This window comes from Saccharomycopsis crataegensis, assembly GCF_037102585.1.
Source record: "Saccharomycopsis crataegensis DNA, jcf7180000000077, whole genome shotgun sequence".
Taxonomy (NCBI): domain Eukaryota; kingdom Fungi; phylum Ascomycota; class Saccharomycetes; order Ascoideales; family Saccharomycopsidaceae; genus Saccharomycopsis; species Saccharomycopsis crataegensis.
The window spans coordinates 742,001-764,896 of record NW_027043824.1 but is presented as its reverse complement, the minus strand read 5'-3'; the positions used below and the strand labels follow the sequence as shown (position 1 = coordinate 764,896).

Genomic DNA, 22,896 nt, shown 5'->3' with positions numbered 1-22,896 from the left:
GTAAATAGTTTTGATTGATCCCCAGACTCTAAATCTGAGATTTTTTTACGATTTTACGAATGAATACACTTGATACATCAATTAGATGATTTTTTTTTGCGTGAGAAGTTATTGAAACGATAATTTTAACTGAGAAATAGAAAATCGTAAATTAAAAACATGAATCCTCACTCAAAAGGACACCTTGTATCACAACAATAGAACCCAATATATGCGACTCCTAAAAATAATACCTTGTCCATCTATACTAAAATTAAAGTTTTAATACATTACTATATTTTTATTTTCAAAAATTTTGCACACATAAATATAAAAGAAAGGAAATAAAAAAAAATCAAAATGAGATGAAATATAGAAAGGAAAGAGGAAAAAAGGAAAAAAAAGGAAAAGAGTGAAAGAGTGAAAGAAAAATGACTTTCATCTTTCACTTTGAATGGTCTGTGTTCATGACCTTATAATTAAAAACCATTACCGAAACCAGCACCTGTTGGTTGGTATCCCATACCAGTGACACCATTAGTTAACAACAATTGGGGAGCCGGACCACCAATAGTTCCCTTTTCTTCTAACTCCTTTTCTCTAGCCTGTCTATCTTTCAAGTCCTTGTACACCTCATTGACTCTATCAACTTGTTCCTTCTTAATAGAAATTTCATATGGCTTGATGTAATCATTGGAGATGCCATTTAACCAGCACAACTCCAAGACATAATCGTACTCCATCAAATGGTAAGCCTTGAATAACAAGCCAATGAAACATTCCTTATTTCCGACTTCAATGAAGTATTTCAACAATTCATGGGCAATTTTGGCGCTATCACTGACGACAGCAGTTTCAATCATGTCATTCCACAATTTGTCTGTCTTGAGAATAGAAATTGCCTTGTTGTATTTCTTGTTTTTACGGTACAAGATAGCAGAAATTCTTCTAAAGAAAATCAATTCATGGTTTTCCAATCTTGATGCCAAGTCAATAGAATCAAATCTGTCATGACCATCAATGGCAGCTTGCAAAGCCTTGTAATCTTCTTCTTCAATCAACAAGTCATGGTAGGCATTGTTGACAACAGTCAAGTTCTTGTCCAAAACATTGATCAAAAATGGTTTGATCATTGGCAAGTTATCGGACTTGGAAAATATTCTCACAACTCTGTTGATGTCAATACGTAGAGTCAATGAAGTTAAAAGATCAACGATCAAGTTTGGATGTTCATTCATGTAGAAGTTGATGGCCTTGTAGTAAATTTCCAAGTTGGAGACTTTGATAACCATTTCCTTGAATTTCAAATGATCAAATGAATCAGCAGCTTTATCAATCATGGTCAAAATGGCATTGTCCCACTCATCGTAATGGCTATAAAGAAAAATCAATTCGTTCCACAAGTGGAAAGACTCAACTACTTTCAAAACCTTTGGAATGTTCAATCTTGACCAGAACAACTTTAAGTGGTCCATCAATTTAGCTGGAGCATACTTGGCGTACAAGATTGCCAATTCAGTAAACATACCCATATGAGCTCTTTCCAACCCTAAAGATGATTCAAACAAGTTCATCAATTCATCGAAGTAACCTTCAGTCTCATATTGCTTCACTAATTCATCCAACTCATCAGCATCAATGATCAAGTTCAAGCCACAAATTTGGGCAAGAGTGAATTCCTTATTAGCAACACAAGCGTGGTTGACTTGTTTCCAAACCTTGATATTTGAAGCCTTTCTAGCACAGTCAACGGCACCTTGATAATCACTCAAGTAAACCAAAGTGGTGGCCAACTTGGAGTAATTGGAAACGTTTTCATATAAGATCTTAGCAGCGGCATAATTCTTCATGTCAAATAACTTGTCACCAATTTCATTCAAATCAGCAACGTTGGAATCATTTCTCAAAAAGAGTTCAATTTCGTTGATCTTGTTTAATTCAGCATAACAAAGAATCACTTCACCGTCAATCTTGGCTTCTCTCAATGTCAATCTACACATCTTGAGATATGGAACTAGTTCTTCAAACTTACCAGCGTGTTCAGCAATGTCGATAACTTGATCAAAGTTACTTGGGTTACCGGATTTGATATAAGAATTAATAGATTCACTAATACGCAAGCCATTCAATTGAGCAGTACCCAATTGGTACCACAATTCTGGAGTATCGATCTTGTTGACATAGTCTTCACCTCTATCCAAGGACATGATATCTTCCACGATTACCTTCAAAGCGTCGGAATACATTTCAAATTTATCGTAGATTTGATAAGCTTCCTCATTCAAACCATTTTCCACACAAAGAGTCCCGATTTCTTGAGCATCAAATTTGTCTAATTTTTCAACGTAGGAAGATACCTTTGATGGTTCAGCCTTAATGGCAGTCAAGATCAACAAACCTTGTAGTGATGGGTTTTCGGCGAACGCTGCATCTGGTTCCAAAATGATTTTTTCCAATAATTCAATCAATTCCACTGGCAAATTGTTATCCATAAAAGCCTTAACAGCCAAAGAAATTGGTTCTGGATCATTCAATTCTGGAATGGCAGTACCGACAATTTGGTCAATCAATTCTCTTCTGTACATGTTGTCATCACTCAAAATCTTTGAATAAAGATCCAAATCAGATCTCTTCAACAAATATCTGGCCTGGTACTTGAACATGGAGTTTTCGTTGGTGATGTTGATCAATTCATCATCATTACCACCCTTAGAATAAGCGATATAAGCCAAGTATGGGTCTCTCTTTTCACAATATTTACCAACCTCCAAAGTGTTATAGATGCTATTTTCGGTCAAGAATTTTTCTGGGTTATTGTTGGAATCAATGTAAATCTTGGCCAAGGTATTGAATAAGACAGGGTCTTGAGAGCCTTGATTCAAAGTCGTTTCCAAGAATGGCAACAAGATCTTCAACCTGTTTCTGCTTTCAACTTGCTCCACCAATTTATCGAGAGGAACTTGTCCAATCACAGTAGACAACAAGTTCTTGATGATGTTTTCATCACAATCAACATCTAACAAACCAGCAATGACTTCAGGAGTTCTTGATGGATTGACTTGTTGGACATAAACTTCAATGAACTTGAAGAATTGGTTTTTGTACAAGTATAAAATCAAGTCGTGAACAAAATTAAACCTGTCACAAACCACAATCAATGGCAACTGATCTGGCAATTTGGCTTCTTTCAAGAAGTTCTTAACTTTTTCGCCATTATAATGGTTGTTGTCTTTAACAATTCTTTCAATTTCTTTGAATTGTTGCAATTTGGCAGCAGATTGAATGTATTTGAAAACGACATTCTCATCTTCGGTTATGTTAACAATAGAAGACAAGTAGTAGTACAAACCTTCAACATTCTTGAATTCTTCAAACAACTTGATCAAAGTGCCAGAACCAATCAATTCAGAGAACTTAGTGGCGACCTGGATAACAATTTGTAAGTTAGTTGGAACGTTGGAACTCAACAATTCTCTCAAACATTCCAAAGATTGTTCAATATTCAATTGACCAAAATAACTAATTAACCAATCGGTTGGCAAAACTTCGGTGTGGATAATACAACGCTTGATATCCTTCAAATCAACATAATTTTCCAAGGCCTTTTGGTACAAACCTTGTTTTTCACACAACTTAGCAATAGTTGGTTTGTCGTAATGACTAAACATGTTGTTAGATAAAATGGCTTCAGCAACTTGAGGAGCGTGCAATAAGTTAATTTCCAACAATCTAGTTTGTAAGTGACCTTCACTTGGCTGATCGTTCTTCAAACCTTCCAACAAGAAAGCGGTACCTTGTTGAATGTGACTAGAACTGAAGAAAATATCTGACACTTTTTCCAAATCTAATTCAACAGCAGCGTCAGGATTGGCAATCAATTGATTAGCAAATTCCACAGCCTTGTCAGGATTGGATCTCAAAATCATTTGAATCAAAATCAAGTAGTTTGGAGTGAAACCAACTTTTTGACAGTATGGCAAAATTTTATCAAATTGGTTCAATTCAGCTAAACACAAAATAATCTTGTTATTGACAGAGGGAGTAGCATTTTCGCCATTGCCTGACGCACCCAAATAAATTTTCAAGGCCAACTTAGAATCGTAAGGCTTGACAACGTCACCCAATTCTTCGGAGAAAGTGATCTTGTCTTGGCTCAACCAATTTTCAAATAATTGTTGCTTGTTTTGTTGTAACACTGGCTTTCCCAACTCAATAGATTCATATTTGTTCAATTTATCACTGTCCAACAAAATGGAGAAATATTGCAAGATTGGAGAAATTTGACCAGGGACAGCTTGAATATTCTTTAAGCGGTCAATAGTTTGAGGTGTTCTCAATTGTGGAGAACCAGCTGCGACTTTAGCCGCACCAACATAATCACCAGATCCTAATAAAGTTTCAAATTGTTGGGTGAAAAGAGTTTCGGCACCTGGCAAGTTGCCTCTACTAGCCAAAGCCAAAGCCAAAGAAACATTGGATAACTTTTTCAAAACATATGGGATGATGGTGCCTTTGTTGATATCCACAGATAACACTTGACCCTTTTTGTTGATCGTCAAAATACCATTGTTTGAGTGGGAAGAAGCAGTGAATAATGGGTCAGCACTTATTCTGTTGACAAATAAGTTCAAGCCAGTTTCCAAATCGAATAGATGGATGAACCCGTACTTCGTCAATATGTAAACAATGCCATAATTTTCAGACACTTGACAGGAAATTGGGAAATCATTAGAGGCATCGGCTGGGAAGAAAATGTCAATGTTCTTCTTAGAATAAGTTGGGTTCGATGGGTTGTGATCAATCTCAATAATGTGCATGTTTCCGGCACCGGTAGTTGGATTTCTGTTACCAATAATAAATAGGGTAGAAGGAGAAACTGCACCAGATAATTTCAATTGAGAAAAGCCCGAGACGTGCCCATCAATTATTTGAGAGATATTTCTTGCCTTGGAAAATAATTGAATCTTACCAGCGATCTTGCCGTTTTCTTGGAAAATACCGTTGATGGCAAACCAAGACATTTCCTGGTTGGCGGTGACATTAATGATTTGACAAGAGTTTAAAAGTTGGTTTTTGCTGGTGATTAGAACTGGAGAGGAATCAGGAGAAGAAATATTCCAGTTGTACAAATTAGTGGTGGTGACAACGGCAATGTTTTGTGGAGACAACCACTTCCAGAATACAATGGCTTCACTTGGGTTTGGCAAAGTGTAGTTGCCCAATCTCTGTTTTGTGGACAAGTTGAAAACTTGCATTGTTGAACCCGATCTCAAGGCAATGATCATTTCACTTGGGTGCATTATAATATTATCAGCATTCATGTTCTTTCTGACCAAAGATTGGGCATTGTTGTTAGCATCTAGCGGGATGATGGCAACGGATTTGTCTTCTTTGATGGATATGAAAGAATCAGACAAAGTACACGATTTGAAGTCTATATTCGTTGGGGATATCCCATAGTTGTCAATGAGATTGGTGAGTTCCGTGAACTCTATAGGGATGTCGTTAGCCATGGTTTAGGGTTAACAACGATCTATAGACGCAATGGAGCTGGAAGTTTTGTTTAGAGTAATATTCTTGAAGGATGTGTTTGTTATGGGGCAAATGCCCTGATCCAATTTGTCAAGAAAAAGACAGCAAATAAATCATTAGGCAGGGTGACCCGAGTGTCGGGGAGGGCGTCTGGATGCCTGCGCGGAAGTGCCTCTCCGGAAAAGGCGAAACCGGACAGACAAACTATCGTGCTTTTTATTTATTATTTCTTGGACCCTTGCAAACCAGTCAAAAACGGTACTACTTCTTGATAACAACCAAGAGGGCAAACAGAAAGATGTCCTCCGGCCAGCCGTGTATTTGTTGAGATGACGAGGCTCCGGGTTTTGGCTACGGGGCTTTACTTTTATGTACTCACCATTTACTTCCTTTTCCGTAGGGAGCTATATATAATCATTTATATTTTAACGACTGGGGTATGGTTAAATACCCAACCAGGCAGTGCCAAACGCTGAAAAAAGAAGAAGGTTAATACTCATGCTGTCTTGGTAATCCTGATACAATAAGCAATCTAATCTTTAGTTTATTTTATTTTTTGCGGTGTTTATGTTATGTAAACACCCAAATGTATCTAATGAATATGGACCCGTTAAAAAACTTCTAGACTATCGATAATTTGTCGATGCCTGAATGCTCTTCTCATTTAAGCACGTTTTACACATAGACTCGATCCTCGTGGATTAGTGTCTGAATCCGCATGAGTATTGTCATCATTGAGGGCTATGACCAATCCCAACAATGCACGTCTTGTGTCACTCCCCAGATATGGATCTGGCGTCATCACCGCATGAAATCCCTGTGGAAACGTCAAATAAATGCTTATAAACCATGTATTTTGACCTTATTGTATGCTATCTTGACTTTATCTGAACCTTCTAAAAATATGAACAATTCTCAAAATAACAGTTCTGGCAAATTTCCTGGCCAGCATAAGCGCCTGCGAAGCGAGCTATCACAGTTCAACAGCTATAACTGTTCCAATAATCCAATTACCATGGACCAAAACAACTTGCAATACTCAAATCCAAATATTACTAACCCTAAATGTTTGTATCTTTTCTCACTTTCCCCTACCGCAGACATTAGAGTCGTTGACGAATGCGACTTCAACGAGATGATGAACCAATACAACGGCGCCACGTCTTTAAGGGAAGAACCTCAGTCCCGACACACACGAGTGACAAGCCATCCCAGTTCTAAACTAAAAAGAGAATCCGCGGATACCGATTTTGAAATGATTTTAGACGACGATGCCGAGTTCAGTAATGTATTTGCCGCCAGTGCCTTTGAAGTCCGTGAAGCTTTCACTGACAATGTGATGATGAGCATGGCGCCAGAAACCCCTATAGATGGCTACTTTTCAAATAAAAACCCACAAAATCATTACATTTATAATTTTGAAGGAGAGGAAAGGGCCATCATCAACATGGCGGCTACTAAGTCCGTAATGACCACGTCCAATATAAATAAGGTTATCGCCCAACAATATCAGACCAAAAATACCAGCCAAAATAGATCGAAAAAAGAAGTAATACAGTCATTAAAGCTAAATACGAAAGAAAGTGTGCAGAAAGAGCCTCGTTTCACCCCTAGCCTCTCTGGAAGTGATTTTTCATCAATATTTGATAAGGGAAAATAGTCAGAATTCCCTGTCATATATTTAACTATTTCTGACCTGAGTCACTATGTTATCCTTGTTTTGTTTTGTATTTCCTGCTTTTTTGTGTGCATCATCAATAGTTCTTGTTTCCTTCAATCCTGATATGTTATTTTCATGGTTTTTTCTTCACAAATGCGCCAAAGTCAACTTTTTTTTTTTCTCTCTTCCCTTTAGGTATTCGGGTATAATATAATAATAATAATAAATTGGTGCCTTATTTTAAAAAAAAAAAAATCACTTTACCCCTTTGTATTATAACCAAGCTAGAGCTAGTGACAAACTGTAAAGACACCGAATAGACAGAAACAACTTTTATTGTTGCAGCTCCTGGTAAAAGCATCGAAAATATGATATTAAATAAAAGGGGTTTGCCAGTAGGTAGTCATAACCAAATTGGACCAAAGATAAGTAGGGGAACATCTCATCTGATTTCAACTCAAGACTTCTACCAAATTTATAGTCACAATCTTGGTTCCTGGTGACAATCAAGCTGTACCAAAGATAGGCATAAAAACTGTTGAAATGCAGATTTAAGCAAGCTCCAATAGTTTGATTTTGTCTCTTAACTTAAGGGTACTTCATGTGATTTTGTGTACTATAGTGGAACGATGTTTTTCCAACCTGAAAAAAGCCTGACTCTTATGTACAGTAATTTCCTCTTCTAGTAAAACTGCTCTGATGTCGCTTTTCCGAGATCTAACAATCAAGGGGTCTCATACTGGGAGCTAGATCATTAGATCTCTACTAACAAATATTATACTCGTTGCTATCAAGATTATATTTACAGCCATTATTGGTTTAAGGTTGCTAGGTGTCGTGCTGTTTGTCCTTACTACTGTCCTTACTACTGTCCTTACTACTGTCCTTATATTTAACTGTATTATCTAAAGTGTTTGTTATTATACGTGGATGCGTTTGCTTCGTCTTTATATATATTGAGGTACTTTGTAGACCTGTAGAATTCTAACATATTACTACTGGGAGCTGACTAGTCAATCAAAACAAAAAATTATCAACAAAAACAATAACAAAAAACATTTTATTTAAATATTAACAATTATCACTAATGGATTTTTCACCATATTATATATTTATATACGTGTAACATATACCACCAGTATTGTTCATTTATTACCTAATCAATTACTTATTATCTCATTCTTAGTACCAATCGCACTAGTAGCCATTGCATTTCCTGTCTTATTTCTTATCTTATTCACTATCTTACTCACTACCTTATTCCTTATCTTATTCCTTATCTCATAAATACTATTCTATACTCATTATCTATTCAAAGAGGTACTAAACCCCTTATTCCTTATATATTATGTTAATAAAAAATCAAGTTAATAATATTTACAATACGAATTGTTTTTATTTACGGTTATGTTTTTTTTTTTTTTTTCAAATAATTTCGATTTATATTAAATCTCATAAGTATATAATTATAAAAACTTGCTCTTTGTTTTGAGGAGGAAAATCTTCAAAAGACGAAGAATTTCAATTTTTTAGATTAATATTCAACAGTGTGAGATTTCTACTCACTAAAAACCCCCTTTAAGATATTTTTATTTTTATTTTTATTTTGTTTTATGGTATTTTTTAATTTGTTGCTGATGTTATCCCATGTTTGAGATATTCCCATTTTCAATATTTTCCACAAGTTTCTTGATACTATGCAATGTAGTAGTGGATGATGTAGGCTTCTTTGATATGGTCAGGATCCCTGGTACTGGTGTCCCAATTTTCTGGAGGAAAGTTACAAACGTGGCATCATTAATTTGTGGATTTGAACAATGTGAGGCCCAACATCATGAAATGGAGGCGCTCAATTGAACCAGGTACCAACCTTTTGATCTGGTTAATTTGTTTCCAAAATCTTCTTTGCTTTGGGTCCAGGGCGGGTGTGATTCTGGTCAATGTTGTTGATGCTTTGGAGACGTCTCTTTTGAGTTGCTCTTGTTTGCTGCCATTCTTAAAATCAAAATACCAAATCAAATCAAATCAAATTGTATATTAATGAGTCACAGAAGTTGTAAATAACATGCAAGCCGGGCATTTTATTCTGGTATAATATGAATGAATGAATGAATGAATTGTATATTAACGAGTCACAGAGGTTCTAAATAACATGCAAGCCGGGCATTTCATGCCGGTCTTTCTAATAGGTAAGTAAAATACTATAACTTCCTCACAACCTCACACTCCTTGCTTTAAGAATAAATCATATCACCGGTAAAAAACTCAACAATCAAGATTATTAAGGAAAAAAGGTGCAATGTGAAAATATGAGATGAAGTCACTAGTGAATTACCCATCACTAGGAGCTTCATGAACTGAGATGGAGGTCTTTGTTGAGGGGTTTTGGCACTATATCTCAAATACTAAGTATTTTCAATGTAGTGACCATCAGAATTCTGGGGGACAATAAAAATGAAAATAATAAAAATAAAAATAATGAAAATCAATAGAATAATTGAATCCAAGTATACCAAAATGGCGGCTCCATGATATTAAAACACACTAAGTTTATAAGAATGTATCAAAAATAAGTTGCGTGGATGGTTTAGTGGTAAAATTCAACTTTGCCATAGTTGAGCCCCGGGTTCGATTCCCGGTCTACGCATTACTGTCCCTCTTCTCTCAATGATTTTTTTGAACATTTAAATAAACTGACACCCTTTTTTTTTTTCTACACTGGAAGTTCTCTATATATATATCTTAGCCATTTGATTAATCACATCTATAGTACAGTTCAAGAATAATATTATATGAAGATAATACAGTCATTTTTTAATGTAAAAAGGAAGCCCATAAATGACAGGAGCTGCACCATTTAAATATTTCAATAAACAAACTTTCCTGGAGTTGGCAACTGCTTCACAGATGTTATAACCATTTCTTTCGTCCTTAGATTCAGCTGATTCTTCTGTGGAAAATAAACCCCATTGTTCAAACATCGAAATGCTAAACTTATCAATATCTTTGTCAGTAACATCCCACAAATTCGCCAATATCATTGGCGAGCCAGCAATCAAATATGAGAAAACTGTACCATTAGGCTCAAGCTGACCATTATCAGATAAACTGCCAGATGAACAACCCAATAACAAAGCAGCTGCGCAATCTTTTTTTAGGGTGTTCTGTTCCAAATAAGGGATCTTTTTCAATTTACTGTTTCTGACATAATGCTCTCCGCCACCATGGCCAATATAAATAAATAAATCGGAGTGAATCAAGCCATCAAGATATTCAGACTCCGTGGGCGGTTCACCAACCCTGGCAGTCCAACTAGTTAGGTTCTGTTTCAATTTTTCCTCGAAAGCATCCTGAGTTCTCGTCAAATCTTGTCCAGGATTCAAAATATAATAGCCGGGTTTAGAGATATCAAGTTCCATTCTAGCACGATCTTTGGGACGATGATTCTTCAAAGATTCCAATAATAATTTCAATGAGGGCATTCGTGACACCGAGCACTTCTCCAAACAAGGTAGAGATTCCCAAGGTAAGTTCTGGCAAGTTTTACCAACCACCAAAACCGTATGTGCCGTAGATGCATGTCGAATCTTATTTTTGGTAGCTTGTGCCTCAAAGTAACAGCTTCTTAATAGTGCTTCGACATCAATATAAATCTGATCAATGTCAATCTCATCATATGCATTTTCCTCGCCATGAAAAGACAAGATATCCAATACAAAGTAGATCAAGTCCTCCAAGAGCTCGGTATCCTTAAGTTTATCGGGATCTCCCAAAGTTAAAAACAATAGTATAACAGAATCATCAATAGCAATATCAGGAGGAGAAATGCCCTTAAAATTCTGGGCATTTAAAACCTTAGCAGAAAACCGAGAGTGGTGAAAATTCCCTGACACACTATGGGATCTTTGTAATTTAGATGATATTTGTCTCATCTGCTTTCTTGATGGTAAATTGTCTTCAATGATCTTAATGAACTTGGTCTTGAACTTATTTATTATTTCAGGAGTTGATATTTCATCTTTATGTTGAGTGAACATGCCTCTAAAACCTCCTAGCCAGCAAAACTCGACGTCTTTTAATAGCTTTTCTAGTTTTGCATTCAATTTATATCTTGCTCTCCACCAATTTTTCTTACTTTCGATATCGTCAATTTTGTTGGTTCTTGAAAACTTTGTTGATTCGTTATTTTTAGAAATGATTTCTAAAAACTCGTTCTTGGCATCCTTAAAAGAAATCGAATCCTCACTAACATCTCTGCTAGAAAATCTATTCAATGGCAATCTAACAACGAATGGAGACGGCTTATTTGAATCAATTTTACTTAATAATAAATCACCAGTATAGGGACAAATGTCAATAGTGATGACATCCCAGTTTTCTGGTAGATATTGCTCTATTTCCTTACTTATCCCATCAATGCTAAAATCCTCAGATGTATCAGAAACAAATTTCGGTTGAGGTACTAATTCCTTAGTGTTCTCTTCATACCGGGAAAGCCTTCTCTCATATTTGAATGGTGCTTGCCTCGGAACTTCACTTAAATAGAACATTTTGTTCAATATTTGTCCCTGTGAATTCGGACTCTCAATAGTTAAGTGTGAGATTGCCGATAACAAGGAAATCGAATAGGTGAATATATAACTAATTTCGTATAACTCGATGTTAGAGGAACAAGTAATAAAATCAGATTTCCCATTAAGAACAGCATCTCTTGACAATATGAGTTCTTGAACAGGTTTAGTTGCCGTGTCACCTACTTGTAGCTTCTCATTAGTTGAGGCCACTAAATCATCATCATCAAAAGAAGGAATAGAAATTGCAGAATCCTGTAACACTGCTAATACTGGATCACTTGCCAAATATTTTTTAGCATTTAATAAATGTTGCTTTGCTGATGCAATACAATCCAAAGAGACATCATATTTTTTTGTACCCACACGTTTCAAGAGATTTAAATAGTCAAATTTTCTAATATTGTCATTATCAAGATTGGAGACAATCAAGTTTTCAATTTGCAATTGAATTCTATTATATTTTGAAATTTCTCTTGGGCCCAAGTTACTATAAATAGATAACAAAGGGTTATCAATATCAATTCCTCTATTTGATTGCTTATTTAAATATGAAATTTCATGGCATAACTTCACGTAATATTCATGGACTTTAGTACCGTTGTCTTTATTGCCATAATATTTTACACAGGCACAATCATTTAAGATTTCCGTCTCCTTATCCACAAAATCATTTACCATTGAACTGTGTAGTGATTGAGACATATCAAAGCACTCATTTATCATTTTAGTCTTGTTCGACAACAACGCATAATCCAACATCAAGAAAGATGAATGCAATTGATGAACCGGCAAGTAATCAGATTCAAAGACAATTTTTTTCAATTCTTTAATATAAAATTCACAATCCTTGGAAAAACCATAATGCAAATTGATTTTTATAAAAAGCTGGTAGTATTGTATTAGTAAACCACTTGCTTGCCACATCAAAATTTCAGTAGTGCTAGTACTTGATATCCCTTTTGATAATTTCTTGACTATTACCAAAATAATCCTTACTGATCTCCTTAGATCAAATACTGAATCTTCAAATAGCCCAAGAAGAAACTTTAGATTTGCCATCAAATATGAAAGTTTACTATAGCAGATCATTAGGGAAATATGATTGTCATTAATATTATGAGCATTGATGAAATCCAATATAGACGTGGAAAAACTTTCAGGATGGTCGCCGACAAACATTAAGATATTTTCCATTGTGCTTTGGGCACTATTCAAATTATTAATCATTAAATAGTATTCCAATTTTAGTAAAAGCACTCTCAAGGAGTTTATCAACTGGTCAGATTCTTGGAAGTGCAGCCGCTTCTGTTTAAGGAATTGTTCTAGGTACTTTATATCCTTTTGAACTACTTTTGAGAACCCTAAAGAAATGTACCCCCTAACAGATTCATACATCATTTTCAAAGCCAAATCTATATTTTTCTCAAGTAAACTTGATCTGCAGAATGAGTACTTGGATAGAATAACCGATAATTGTGGTTTCAATCCGTAATATTGGAAGTAAGAAACCATGGATAAGAAGTTGGCGGATTCAAATTCAGATAATACCACACTTTTCAGGATTAGACTGTAGGAATTTTCTTGATTAAGCCACTCTAAAAACAAATTGAATGATTCAATGATCAATTTTGGGTTTTTGTGTTCCATATTATTTCTGGTGAATAGTTTGAACTTGAGCACGCTCAATATCAACATTTCATATTCTGACACAACACTCCCCGTTACTAGTACTGACGAAGGTTCACTGATTTTTTGAATACTATCTAATTGCAAACTCGGGATGCTCAAATATTCAACGTAACAAAGGAAATATAGTAGTGGATCTTTGTCTGTTATAAAAGCTGAGAATAGAATTCCAGCAATATTTGACTTCTTATTCTCTAGTTTTAATGTCTGAACAACCTTAATCAAACATAAAAAAATACATGCTCTAAGACTGGTGGGAATGTGCGAGCATAAACCACTGATGATGCTCACACTCTCATTGTTTATGTTTAGTAAGAGACATCGCAATAGTAGCCCAGTTGTGGCTGAGAAACTAGATCGAAGTTTCAAACAGGTGTCAGAGAAGCCAGAAGAATCTAGGCAAAGCTTAAAGAATTCAAAAATCATGTTCACCAGTAACTTCTGCTGGCTGTATTTGATCAATATAGACACCACTTTTTGCAACTTTGATTCATATTGATCCAAATTTTCTTTGGAAGCATCAGCAAGGCAGATGATGTGCTCAATTTTAATACAATTTTTGATGTTATCTGTGAGTGAGTCGACTGGGAAATTCGCATAATCAGAGCCGATTTTTATGAGCTTCAACCCGATATTATAATACAAATTAGAAATATTCCTGAAGCGCTTTACCTGTCCACACTTCTTGGTGACATCCGCTAAGGTATCCAAATTGTTGATCACGAAATCATAATCAGCAGGAAGAGTTTCGATTAAATCCTTGGTATATATGGTGATAATATCCAAAATTGAGAGATGCAATCTTTTGGTAAGTCTTCCATTTGAATTAGTATTAAAGAAAACAGAAAATAAATTCAAAACTTTTATGACAAATAGAGATTGTATCCCAAAGGTATAGGTTTTGCCTAAAATAATTTTCACGGAACTTAGTAAACGTTTTAGAAATGCGTCACTCTTGAGCACAGCAATGTCAAATTCATTGAATGCAACATCAATACTGGGTTTCTTAATGGCTGAATTATTCATAATTAGATGCAATAACTTATCCATATTATTCTTTTTTATCACTGTGTTCCTTAAGCTGACAATAAAAATGTTCCAATCACAAGTATCTAATATACTGTTATTTGTTTTCACACTATTGATTTTAGTCAATAACTGTAACATAGCGCCCAAATCAAATTGTAAATAATCATTAATTTTTCCATCATGCAAATATTCTGATACCAATAAGTATAAGTCTTTATTGATGTATTTGTAAATCTTCACTTGATCTGAGTTAGTCAATAGTTGGACATCATTAATAAACTCTGCGAACCAATTATTTGACGGAATGGAGGTAACATTTGGAATTATATCCCGATTCCTTACAATGATCTGCAAACACTTTAATATTAGTAGCGTCTTTAGAATCCTCGGAAGTGTTGGTAGGTAAATGAATGAATTAAAGACTTTTATCAATAAGTTGAAACATGGAACCTTTATCTCTGCTTTCTGCTGGGATAGCACCTTTAAAAAACCAGAGTTTTTGACATCCAATAGCATAAGTAAATCTTCAGAGCCTATTATTTTATTAGATTTCTTATAGCTCAATTGCACCGTCTGTAAGTATAGTGTCATCAAGTTGATGTATTGGAAGACGTTACCGTCATTTGTTTCTGCGAAATCTATCGAATAAATTATCAATTTATGGTTCGGCATTGCATCATCGTCATCATAATAGGATACCAAGCTCTGAGATGACAAGATAGTACCCTTTTTCTTAGATTTAAGTCGTTTCTTCAAGCTTTGGAATAGTTTCCAACAGATCAACTCAGACTGTTTGTAATCCTCCATCTCGATGAGCCTGGCAATGAAGGTTCGTTGCCTTGCGTCAATATCGTGATTCCGAAACTTTCCAGAGCCCCTCAATATTTGTATCGACTTGGTTGTTGCCTCAATATAGCATTCTGTGATTTTTTTTTCTGGATGGTTGTTCTGCTTCCATCGACTAAACTTCTCGATCGAGGCTTGGTAAACATTCAAGCATAACTCGATAGAGGACTCCAGGAACCCATGGTTCACGGTCACCTGGATCCTGTTTAGACAATCCAAGCACTCTTCAATGTTCAGGTCGTCGACAGTTGTCACCACCATCGTCCAATGATTGCTGACTGCTTGTGGATTGTTTGTTTACTCTTGGTGGTTCCAAAGATTCATTAAATTCTGGCGGCGATGCTGTTTACCTTTATGCACGTGACAAAAATTACTAGCGAAGTTAAAAAATAACAGTGAAACAGTCGGTGATTATAAGCGGTCACACCGTTGTGTTGTCGTGGTAATACCCAGTTGACAGACCATTCTTCTTCGCAATTCTTACCAATACCCAGCCATTATAACCTCTGGAACTTTTTGAGGGAATAAAAAACAACGAAAACCAAACGAAAAAAAAAAAAGTGGAAACATTAGTGACTGAGTCATACAGCACGTATTTTGCCTTATTATTATTATATTAAAAAATGAGCTTGATATTCAAAAGATTAGAATCTTCTCTTGTCGGAAAACTGTTCTCGTCTGTATCAGAGATACTGGCGTATATTAGAAGTTCAACAAGCACTTCCTGGGATCCTGCGGTGTATTCTTCGCCACCAAAGAATGCCGACAATAAAGATGAACTAACCATGGAGAAATTATACAGCTTGGTAGAAATCAGTGGTCTCAAGCTTCCAGAATCAGAAGCAGAGCAGGTTACTTTACTAAAAGCTTTGAATAGTCAAATATATTTCCTCGGCCACTTGCAAATGGTGCCAAGTCTGGAGCTCAAAATAGGGGAAGATGCTAGAAACTTAAACAAGTTCAACGAAAGCTTGAGCTTCAAGGCATTGATGTCGGCAGTGCAACGTGTTAGAGGGTCAAAGGGTGCCATCTCGAAAGGTGAGACCCTCGATAGTTGGTGTCCTGTGGAATTGGCCAAGCTCAAAGAAGACAATTTCTACGTGGTGAAGGAGAAGTCATCACAATAGATACGGAGCCATTCTCATTGACCACAACTGAGTAATGTTTTGTTACCTTTTATCCTATATATAGATTTATTATTATTATTATTATCTTGAAGCAAGTTCCGCCGTATTTTTCTTCGTGGCAGATTAATAACACCGCAGGAAGAATCGATTGTAAAGTCCGCGTCGTAGTCCAGTCTCAACGTTTTTTTACGCCCTATACGTCGACGAGCACGATTCTGCGCGGCTGCAATTACACCAGTTTGTGTTCCTTGACACATCACACAGAAACGACAAAAAGAGAAAGACAGCAAGCTCCCGTGGCGTTATTCACTGTAATAATACCAATTTTAATACTTACTTGAGGTGTCTTATTTCCATTTTTTTTGTTTCTATTATTATAATAGGTACTGTCTCATGTGTTTGGGTACCCCCTACTATTATTATGACAGGAGGCATCACCGGAATTTACCAACACGGCAAGGCATGCATTTCTAAGGGAATGCCCCAACATGGACACATCGTGCACCGCCTAATTTCAGTTGCAAGAACCCTCGAAGAATATCCCCAATATTTATATAAATAGAAGAAGCTCCTGATAATAACTTTTGCACTTTGATTACTTCATGGATACTTAATATACACAACCAAACAAAACCAAAACCAACAATGAAGTTCATCTATTCTATTCCAGCTCTTTCCATTTTGCTTTCTGCCGTCAACGCCTCTCCAATTGATCTTCCACCCGTTTTTAAAAGAGATTTGGATTTGTCTCTCACTCAATCCCAATGCACTTCTTCTGGATCTCAGGTGTCATGCTCCACTTCTGGCTCCTCTGGCAGCGACTCCTGTTGTGTGGAGTCCGAAGGTTTGATCTTACAAACCCAATTCTGGGATACTGATGTCTCTGGCTCTCCAGAAAACACATGGACCATCCATGGGTTATGGCCAGACAAGTGTGATGGTTCGTATGATGCCAATTGTGATTTCTCTTCTCAAGTTAGCAGTGTTTCCGACGTTTTACAGAACGCTGGCGAGACTGATTTGGTCAATTACATGAGCCAATATTGGTTGAACAATAACGGTGATAATGAGGAATTGTGGACCCATGAATTCAACAAACATGGTACTTGCATGTCGACTCTTGGTACTCAATGTTATGCTAGTGGTACTGCTTCAAACACAAATGTAGTTGACTTTGCTAAGTTGGTGGTCAAGACTTACCAAGGTTTACCAACTTACCAATGGTTAGCCAAAGCTGGGATTACTCCATCTTCCTCCAAAACTTACTCTGCTGATGAAATTTCTGCCGCTTTGAAGGCTGGGTTCGGTAACGATGTTTTTATCGGTTGTTCCAACGGGGCCTTCAACCAAGTCTGGTACTTCCACACCGTGCAAGGTTCTTTATTGAATGATGACTTGGTCAAGATTGATGCCGTTAGTAAATCAACCTGTTCTGGACATGTTAAATACCTACCAAGACAATCAAACTGATTGTTCAAAGTTTTTTTTTTTTTTAAGATAAAGGACTAGCTTCCTCCTTCGCCTACTTTCATTATTCCAATATTTTCAGTTCTACCAGTCTTTTTTTTTGCCTTTTATTTTTCCTTAAAGTATTCAATTCTATCACTCACTGCTACATCAGTAATTCTAGTTTTATACAAAGTTTAGTGTATTATAAAATGCAAAATGAACAATTTGTTTTCTATTGACATATAAAAATCTCGAATGTAATCATTTAGTTTAGTACGGTTGGTACTAAACTACCAACGGTATTTTTTCAATTTCTTTGCCAAAGTGGAACCAAAAAATAAACCAACTACAGATCCACCCAAATGAGCAGCGTAGTCAATCCCTCCCCAACGGCCAATTACACCCGCACCATTGATAAGAATCGATCCCACAAATGCAACCCAAGCACCTCCAGGGATAGAAATGAAAAAGAGCGAAATGCCAGCAGTTGGGAAAAACCAACTGAAACACCCCAAAACACCAAATGCTGCACCGGAGGCACCCAAACTATAAGCGTAGGCTGGAATGTTGAGTAAGGCAGGTAAAGCCATAGAGAACCACGAGCCAACAATTCCAGAACACAAGTATAACGAAAAGAAATTGGCAGGACCAATGAACAGACACAACGCCGTGCCAAATGATTGGATTGCAATCATATTACAAAGGATGTGTGTAAAATCTTTATGACTGAACGTCGCGCCAATCATTTGCCAAATACTGAAATCAGCCATTCCGGCAGATCTCATGACAAAAAAATCATACAAGTGGGCTTGTACCATTGGGGCCTTCCAAAGCAAGAAAACACCAATGTTCAATCCAATGATCAAGTACACTAAATGGTCCGGACGCTTCTTGAAGTATTTGAGAGGGGTTTTGTTGAACAAGAACGGGGAAACAAAGTAAAGCAATCCGCAAGATCCAACAGTAAATAATGAAGCAGTCAAAAGGTTAGATGCCGCAATGTTACTGAACAGACCAAGTGATCTCTTTGACGAAAAACTACCTCTCCCAGCCGATGTATCACATTTCCCAGAAGGACGAAACACACCAGCAGATGGTCGATTTTGATGCCTCCAAAATTTGATAAACGATTCCCTAGAGTTAGAGAAATGTCTAACCGGGATCAACGGTTTAAATATTATATTGGATGTTCTAACATTCTTTTGTGTGATTTGATGGGGAAATAACGGAGTTGACGAGAGATTTCTGAATGATGCAATTGATGTTTTTTTCAGAGAAAAAATGGGCCTGTTGGTTTTTAAAAGGCCAGTAGCCAAAGACCTTGGAGAACAAAACATAAGCTGCGATGATATTGTGTCAATGTCCTGGATATTGGCAGATGATCCTATCAATTTGGTGAAATATATATGTGATCCTCTTAATTTTTTTGGAAGGAACAAGTTTTACCCGACCGTGTCAAAGTGCCACAATAAGGAACAGACGAAATGAGGAGGGAAAAAATAAGAGCACGATGACGGGAGAAGAAACGAAATAAATTAACATTAAAAATCTACAGAAAGGTTGTAGCATTAGGAGCCGTGACTTTTTGTTTTACCAGGTGTAGGTATATATGTATATACTATATTATATTATATTGTATGTAAGCATGTAAATCCGTGTTCTAATAGATTAATCACTGAATAATAATTACTATTGTTTTCCTTCACTCACCACCTGAAATACACCGCGAAAATTATAATGCTTTAAAATTTTTGTCAGCTCGGCCGAAAAGATTTCTCTGGTTTGATGTTAAGCTGCACTTCTATGCTGGCAGATCTGAGTTGATAGTTCTATTTGACAACGGGAGAGGAAATTATGTGTCAGAACTTTACCATCAAAATACAAAATCAAAAAAGGCTTCAAAAATGAAAAATTAACAACAAAAGAATATTAGAGATTAAACAATACAGCAGTTAAGAGGGAAATATCAAAAGATAAAGCTTAATAAGTCATGTATAACATTAGAAGTAAAAAAAATTAAGCAATGTGTGTCTTCTCAAGTTTGGAAATCAATTCTTCTTCTTCACCTGTTTTCTTGAGCTCTTCGAGAAGTTCAGCAGCAGCAACTTCAGAATCAAATTCACTTTCTTCTTCCTCTTCTTCCTCTTCTTCCTCTTCTTCTTCTTCGTCTTCTTCATCAGAGTCTGGTTCTTCCAATTCATCCAATTCATCTAATTCACCAAAACCTCTTTTATCAAAAATTTCCTGGATAGCAACAAGTTCGTCCGATTCTTCATCGAAAATATTACCGTTGATTTCCAAATGCTCCAAATTTGGCAAGTTCTTTTCAATCAAGGCAGGCAAAATTTCCAAAGATTTTTCGTCCAATTCGTTGAATTGCAACTTTAGTTTTTTCAAATTATTGTGGGGTTTACCATCCGACAAGGCTTTCAAAATTTCATAACCACCCTTCTTTTGCAATAAGGCGTCATTTAAGTTTAATTCCTTAAGGTTGGTCCAGTTGGAACTGCTCAAGTTCTTGGCTAAGTGGGAAGACGATTTCTTGGTGATTGTGTTGTCTTGCAAATCGATAATTCTCAAATGCTTCAAGTCAGTTAACCCATTGTTGACCAATTTGGAAATCCCGGCAGGTCTAATACCATTTTGGTACAACTTTATGGTTTCCAAGTTCTTGTTGGCCTTCAAACCCAATGACAAATAGTCAGCACTGCCATTTTCTAATCTATTTCTACCACAAATGAATGTCTTCAAGTATCTGACTTCGCCATCTTTATATCTATTTTGCTTGTTGTGGGCCAACTTGAATAATGCTTTCCCGATCCTTGCCCCAGCAAATGGACCCATCCCATTGTTGGACAAGATCAAATGCTCCAAGGCAACCGCATTTGGCAAAAACTTTTCTATTGGATCAATGGTTTGTAAACCAAAGGCGTTATCACTCAAATTAAGGATGGATAATTTTGGCAAAGTCAATAGCGCTGGCAACAAATATTCTAAAGATTGAGGGATCTCAGTGTTCAATCTACCAGTGTAGAAATCACTGAAGTTTACTTCCTCAATATCAGCACCATGTGCCTCAATCACCTCCGCCAAAGCTTTAGAAGCCTCAATACCAATAGTGTTACCAGAAAAATCAATCTTCTTAAGAGGTTTCACTTTGGCAAGTTCTTCCAAATATGGTTTGATATCTTCCTCAGTTGTAAGCTTGAGTTGCTTACCTGCAAGGGAGTACGTTTCCTCCGTAGTGATATCAGGAGAGAAGTCCAAAGTGGCCATGATTTCTTATTGTTTTGTATTGTAGAATATATTATTGTTATTTGAACTTTGTTACCTACAAAAACCGTTTGAAAACCAACAGATCAGGAAAAAAAAAAAAAAAAAAATCGATCTTGTATCACATGACACAATTCCTTTGGGCAGGGTAAATGATAAAGGCTATACAGATTTTATAATCTAGACACTGCAGTCTAATGCCTTTCATGTTGATATTGATAAGTGAGGAGAATGATATTATGGGATACAATAATATTGGCGTCGCATTGAGTGTTTGCAGAAGAGAATTGAATGCATGATGAACAATACAAGTTCCTGAAAAAGTTAGGAATCACAAATGGAAAAAGTGTGGGTGCTTGGGTGCTATACTCTTTGTGATTGCTGTTATCACTAATTATCAGTATGAGTTACACCAAAGAAGGAAATTGGTTCAAATATTCATATAGATAGTTAAACTGGTATCATGCTCACCAATCAGGAATGTAACATGCTTCTGGCTTGATACGGAATTCATCTTAGCTGGTAAAAAGAGATATTTTTTTGGAAATAAATCGGGGGGCTATGGTTTGGAATTAGAAGAATTGGCGACACTTATTAATCTGCTAATTTGAAGTGATTTTCAGTAATTCAAAATTTTGAGGTATCTAGCGCGCATATATGAAAATACTGGGGGTTTTTAAATTGAAATCTTCTTTCTCTGATAAAAATCGTGGCAAGAAATTCTGATTTAACTTGATTAAACTGACTCATATCCAAATTTGGATAACCAAAAAGGGCTATAACCTGCTTCCATAAAGCAAGTTTCTAGATCAACTCCCTTGTAGAGAATGATGTATTTCAAGAGATTCTAATATTTGGTCAATCTTGATCAATATTAATTGCTGAGATCAGATTTGTCGCACTTTTCCAATATCAGCCAAAGTTTTTGGAAATCACCATCAAGAAACTGGAGTTGATAATATTCGTCATGAGGTGTTCTAGTCTTTTGATCTGAAATCAGCTTCTATCAATTAGAGACTATAACGAATTAAGGGAAGTTTCTGCATATTTTTTTCAGTAATATCACTCATTTCCTATTACCATTTCCTCTCTAACAACAAAGATAAGCATATGGAGGCTCGAATCTTTACCAATCATTCTTCTGGGTTTAGTCACCGCCAGCTTTGCTGCGCCAATCGACTCAATAGCAATTTTCCAAGATATCGTCAACATAGCTGATGTGACCCCAGAGGAAAGGAAGGTGATATTCAATGAATTTGATCATTTAGAGCACAAAGCATCTGAAATACTTTACTAATAGTTTTTTTGTAGCAGCTAGCTACCTGCGACAATACAAAATACAACAAGGAATGAAATAGAAATCTCGTAGGGTGAATATAGTATAAAAAAATTTGAGCTTTCTAATAGAAGTCTATGGTGTGTATTTGAGGCCTAAAGCTTGTCATCTGGACCTGCCAACTGTTGTAGGGAATGGCGATTTTATCTTTATTTATTCATTTAAATTGTTAGACTGGTTCGGTTAATGGATGGTCATTAGGGGCAGGCATAGTGGATTTCATCATAGTCAACATGCTGGAGACTATGTTTTTGAGCTCATTCGATATTGACTGAACTTGTCTTATCATAAACTCCGATGTCATTTAATCCCAAGCTGGAATAAACGACACACAAACCATCGATTCCCCAATCTAACTTGTAACTACTCATTATTATTACTTCATAATATCACAAGATAACTAAC

At 36.2% G+C, this 22,896-nt stretch overlaps 7 protein-coding genes across 7 annotated transcripts; 3 read left to right on the top strand and 4 right to left on the bottom strand. All coding sequences in view use genetic code 12, as the record gives it.

The window, feature by feature from the left end:
- Positions 1 to 458: 458 nt before the first annotated feature.
- On the bottom strand, positions 459 to 5,492 carry CHC1 (clathrin heavy chain; the record flags this gene model as incomplete). The annotated part of the gene is made up of 1 exon (XM_064996470.1): positions 459 to 5,492. The coding sequence occupies one exon, from the start codon at positions 5,490 to 5,492 to the stop codon at positions 459 to 461; it is 5,034 nt and encodes a 1,677-aa protein (XP_064852542.1).
- Positions 5,493 to 6,229: 737 nt separating this feature from the next.
- On the top strand, positions 6,230 to 7,171 carry DASC09_028660 (uncharacterized protein; the record flags this gene model as incomplete). The annotated part of the gene is made up of 1 exon (XM_064996469.1): positions 6,230 to 7,171. The coding sequence occupies one exon, from the start codon at positions 6,230 to 6,232 to the stop codon at positions 7,169 to 7,171; it is 942 nt and encodes a 313-aa protein (XP_064852541.1).
- A 2,807-nt stretch (positions 7,172 to 9,978) lies between these two features.
- ESP1 (separase) lies at positions 9,979 to 15,567 on the bottom strand (the record flags this gene model as incomplete). Its single annotated transcript, XM_064996468.1, has 1 exon — positions 9,979 to 15,567. One exon carries the CDS (start codon positions 15,565 to 15,567, stop codon positions 9,979 to 9,981), a length of 5,589 nt encoding a protein of 1,862 aa, XP_064852540.1.
- A 362-nt stretch (positions 15,568 to 15,929) lies between these two features.
- DASC09_028640 (uncharacterized protein) lies at positions 15,930 to 16,433 on the top strand (the record flags this gene model as incomplete). Its single annotated transcript, XM_064996467.1, has 1 exon — positions 15,930 to 16,433. The coding sequence occupies one exon, from the start codon at positions 15,930 to 15,932 to the stop codon at positions 16,431 to 16,433; it is 504 nt and encodes a 167-aa protein (XP_064852539.1).
- A 645-nt stretch (positions 16,434 to 17,078) lies between these two features.
- DASC09_028630 (T2 family ribonuclease) lies at positions 17,079 to 17,903 on the top strand (the record flags this gene model as incomplete). Its single annotated transcript, XM_064996466.1, has 1 exon — positions 17,079 to 17,903. The coding sequence occupies one exon, from the start codon at positions 17,079 to 17,081 to the stop codon at positions 17,901 to 17,903; it is 825 nt and encodes a 274-aa protein (XP_064852538.1).
- Positions 17,904 to 18,172: 269 nt separating this feature from the next.
- PCP1 (rhomboid protease PCP1) lies at positions 18,173 to 19,219 on the bottom strand (the record flags this gene model as incomplete). The annotated part of the gene is made up of 1 exon (XM_064996465.1): positions 18,173 to 19,219. One exon carries the CDS (start codon positions 19,217 to 19,219, stop codon positions 18,173 to 18,175), a length of 1,047 nt encoding a protein of 348 aa, XP_064852537.1.
- A 679-nt stretch (positions 19,220 to 19,898) lies between these two features.
- RNA1 (GTPase-activating protein RNA1) lies at positions 19,899 to 21,158 on the bottom strand (the record flags this gene model as incomplete). The annotated part of the gene is made up of 1 exon (XM_064996464.1): positions 19,899 to 21,158. One exon carries the CDS (start codon positions 21,156 to 21,158, stop codon positions 19,899 to 19,901), a length of 1,260 nt encoding a protein of 419 aa, XP_064852536.1.
- Between the last annotated feature and the right edge of the window lie 1,738 nt (positions 21,159 to 22,896).